Source organism: Arachis ipaensis, chromosome B6 (genome assembly GCF_059453495.1).
Source record: "Arachis ipaensis isolate K30076 ecotype BB chromosome B6, ASM5945349v1, whole genome shotgun sequence".
In the NCBI taxonomy this organism is placed as follows: domain Eukaryota; kingdom Viridiplantae; phylum Streptophyta; class Magnoliopsida; order Fabales; family Fabaceae; genus Arachis; species Arachis ipaensis.
In genome coordinates, this window is record NC_142441.1 from 73,879,738 (window position 1) to 73,883,821 (window position 4,084).

At 32.4% G+C, this 4,084-nt stretch overlaps 1 protein-coding gene across 1 annotated transcript; it reads left to right on the forward strand.

Annotated features, from left to right (window-relative positions):
• Positions 1-236: 236 nt before the first annotated feature.
• LOC148561356 (chalcone isomerase-like protein 2) lies at positions 237-1,587 on the forward strand. The gene is made up of 4 exons (XM_088489250.1): positions 237-476; positions 583-666; positions 757-1,139; positions 1,326-1,587. Coding segments are annotated over exons 1-4 (630 nt in total). The 5' UTR covers positions 237-475; the 3' UTR covers positions 1,488-1,587.
• The last annotated feature ends 2,497 nt before the right edge of the window (positions 1,588-4,084 follow it).

Here is a 4,084-nt window from a genome sequence, read left to right on the forward strand (position 1 = left end):
CCCCAATCCGGACGGTTGGTTGTAACCTGAAAGTTTTCAAAATAGTCAAAGGCATGAAAATTGACCGCTAACACCTCCCCATCTAATCATCTCCATTTACTCCTATACGTCACTTAATTCTTAATCTTATTTTTTACACTATTAAAAATTTAAAATCTTAGTAACAATTAAATTTTACATTTATCTTCGGGTAATTACTAAATAAGTAAATAGAAAGATCATATCATCTATTTTTTGTGAAGGAAAAAAAGAGGTTAGAAAGTGTTAAGTCTGCAACATTGAATTAATTAGGATGGTAGAAGTTGAGTGACTTGAACAGTCACAGGTGCATGAACTACAAAGTCTACCTACCACCTTAGTTTTCGACTTTTCGGTCTTAAACCAAAGGCTCTTAAACTACCACACCCTTATATACCCATTCTGCTACTCCTTCTTCTATTGCTTCCCACAATTCATCATCATCCTTTCCTACACTAGTAAGACCACAACTCTCTTCAATTTCAGTGTTGTTTATTGATTTATTGATTTTATTTTTGTATGTTATGTTTTGTGAATTAATCATTTTTTGGGATTGAATTTCAGTGGCAAGTGAAACGGTAATGGTTGATGAAATCTCCTATCCTTCCACGATCACTACTACCAAGCCCCTGTCTCTTCTTGGTCATGGTAGGTATACTCTGCTTCCGTTGACTTGAATATTAAAAACAAATAATTAATCAACTTATTGATTTTGTTGTATGATGGATGATGATTCAGGAATCAAGGACATGGAGATCCATTTCCTCCAAGTGAAGTTCTATACAATCGGGGTCTATTTGGACCCTGAAATAGTGAACCACTTGACACAGTGGAAGGGTACACCCCCAAAGGAGCTTGAAGAGAAAGAAGAATTCTTTGATGGAGTGATTGCAGCTCCAGTGGAGAAGGTGATTAGGCTTGTGGTGATCAAAGAGATCAAGGGAGCACAGTATGGGGTTCAGATTGAGACTGCTGTGAGGGACCGTTTGGCTGCTGATGACAAATACGAGGATGAAGAAGAAGCTGAATTGGAAAAGATTGTTGAGTTCTTCCAATCTAAGTACTTCAAGAAGAATTCAGTCATCACATATCATTTCCCAGCGAACTCTCCAACTGCGGAGGTACCTTGCATTTCCGTTACTTTTGCTCTCTGCGAATATGTCCAAAAAATAAAATTGACTACAGAATTTAAGATTTAGAATTAGAAAAAATTGGCCGATGTTAGCCAAAGAAAATTGGCTTGCTAGTTGAGTTTCAGCATGGCAGTATATATTTAATTTTAGTTAATGGTATGGTTGTTAATGCAGATTGTGGTGTCTTTGGAGGGGAAGGAAGATTCAAAGTTTGTGGTAGAGAATGCCAATGTGGTGGAGACCATCAAAAAATGGTACCTTGGTGGCTCAAGTGCTATCTCACCCTCAACCATTTCATCTTTGGCTACCACCTTCTCTCAGGAATTGTCCAAGTGACACAAGACAAACTCTTCTGTGTTGCAATGATCTTGTTATGTTTTGCCGATTTCTAGCTACTTTTTCACTTATTGCAATAATATTTAATTATTGTATTTAATCGGTGCAAGTTGACTTATATATTTTTTTGCAACACTAGTGAAGACGAATACATAAATCTATCAGGAGAGATTGCATTTATCTAAATCTAAAGATAATAATATTGAACATAACAGCAGAATGCACCTTCTCCACGTTGGAATAGAACAACACAACACTAGTTAACTGTCAAAAATAAAATTCAGCATCAGTCTCGTTTACCAAATTAAAGGTTTTCGAAGCAAATTAAGCAACAACCAAATATCAAATTCAAAGTGACATGCAACAATTCTTCAGCTTACTAATCTAGGATCAAAATTACAATGTTTAAATGACAAAAAAAAAAGAAAAATTTATTTCATTTCGTCTATAAAATTATATTATGAAAATGACACAAGTTAGCTTAGAGGATTGGATTGCAATCACAGAGATACTCTTATATAGAATGAGAGAGTAAAGAGATATAAAAAGAAAATAAAAAACTGAAAACTTATCTGCAGTCAACTTTATATGAAGTGTTTTTGGATTATTGATATGTGTTATTATTTGATTTGATAAAAAAATCAATTTATTTTATACAAATAATTTAATTTAAAAAATTATTTAAGTTAGACTAAACAATTACTTTTACTAGTAACAAAAAAAAACAATTACTTTTACTTTCAGGATTTGGATCCTCTCAATTTTGAATTTCACTTTAGAGGGTAAAGTGTGATCTCTCACCATTTATTTCTTAGGTGGGACCAAGAAAGAATATGAGAGAGAAACTATTCAAGGGTGAGAGATCATACTTCACTCTCTAAAAATAAAAATTTAAAATTTAGAGAATTCAAATTCAATTTTTCAGAATTAATCTCAAATTTTTAATTGAGTGTATTTTTTTTATTCGGATTTCTTAATCTAATTTCTTATTTTAAATGTATTTCTTAATTTTTGTTTTTATTCAATTTTTTATGAATTATGAAAATCATTTAATAAAATAAGTAATTGATTATCTCATCCCACCATTTGATGTTAACGACAAGATTGGCTTAGCGTTAGACAATAGTTGTTCACGTCTTTATTGTCAAGGTTAACCTAGAGATTGATTATGTTATGATTACTTCCGAGATTGTAAAGTTAGTACTTTTGTCCTAAAAATATTATTTAAGAGTTATATTTTTTTATAAATAATTTAGGAAATATAATTAGAATGAGAGTTGATTTGATATCAACAACATTTAGAAATTAACGTTGTTTGTGTTGTCTATAAAAGTATCCAATTAAACCTAATAGACAATTGTATGAGAATTTTATCTTCTTTTTTAATCCATTATTCATAATTATTATTGTTTTTCTATACTTTTTTATTATTTTATTCTTGAATAATTCAGAATCCATGGAAGCTAACATTCATGAACTAAGATTGTAATCATCTGGTCTCCATTGCTTATATAGTTGAGACTCTATCCCAACTTGTTGATTTGCAGTAGAATCAAATTGTGGAGGAACACAATTTTGATAAAGATGAACCTCAAGATCCTACCCTCTAATGGCAAATAATACTTGTTGCCATGTTTTGTAATTGTTCTCACATAATTTCTCACTGATTGGATTAAAGAATTTTTTGTTGAAGAAATTGATTGGAAGAGAATCAATAACAGAAGAAGAATTTGTGGCGGTGTTGGTGGTGAAGTCACCAGAAATTTCAGGTGTGGAAGCCATAGATCAAAACCCAATAACTCTTGGTACCATGAAAGCTTTCTCATATGCCTTCAATGGCAAGAAGCAGAAACTAACCAAGAGTGAAAGAAAGAATGAAAACAGAAACAGTTGAAGTAAGAAAGAACTAGAGAGCACTATTACTTGCAAAAGAAAGAAACAAACTGATAATGCAAAAAACAAAAAAAAGCAGCTAGCTATCAATTAGACAGAGTGACCTATTTATACGTGAGTGCACTTAGCTAGAATTGGTCAATGACTCTAGCTCTAACAACTGCTACAACAGAAAACTAACTAATGCACTCTTGATTCTTGATCGTTCTATTTTGCTATTTAACTCGCTCAAATTGTTGCTCTCCTTCACAGGAACCACATCATTGTATTTTATTGGTCGGACCAAAACAAATAATGTCTTTTTGGCCTAAAATGCAGAAAAACCAATTTTATTAAACCATTAAATTTAGGCCGGCTAAAACTCGTGCAGAAGCTGTTTCTCTTGTTTAACACATTTTTGCATGCGTAGAAATTTATATCGATTTATATCCGAGCAAAATCCAAAAAAGAAAAAAAAAAACTTGTTATCAGTAATTATGAGTGTTGCAATGTTCCAAATACGCAAATTGAATTAGTGCCGATTGCAACTTAAAAAAGAAAAGGAGAGAAGGGGGTTTGATTCTCGCCAACATTGCACTCAATTTCGCACATACAAACAAATGTTGCCTCGCTTGTTGCATGTCACTCTCTTACTATAGTTGACAAAATTAATGCTTCCGTGGTTGTTCAAATTGTGTGCTTTAGTGGGATTCCTTCCATATTGT

Bases quoted from the DNA above. Each gene is read 5' to 3' on its own strand.
- LOC148561356 (XM_088489250.1), top strand. The intron at 667-756 runs GTAGGTATACTC...ATGATGATTCAG, and splicing joins CCTGTCTCTTCTTGGTCATG to GAATCAAGGACATGGAGATC. The intron at 1,140-1,325 runs GTACCTTGCATT...TTGTTAATGCAG, and splicing joins CGAACTCTCCAACTGCGGAG to ATTGTGGTGTCTTTGGAGGG.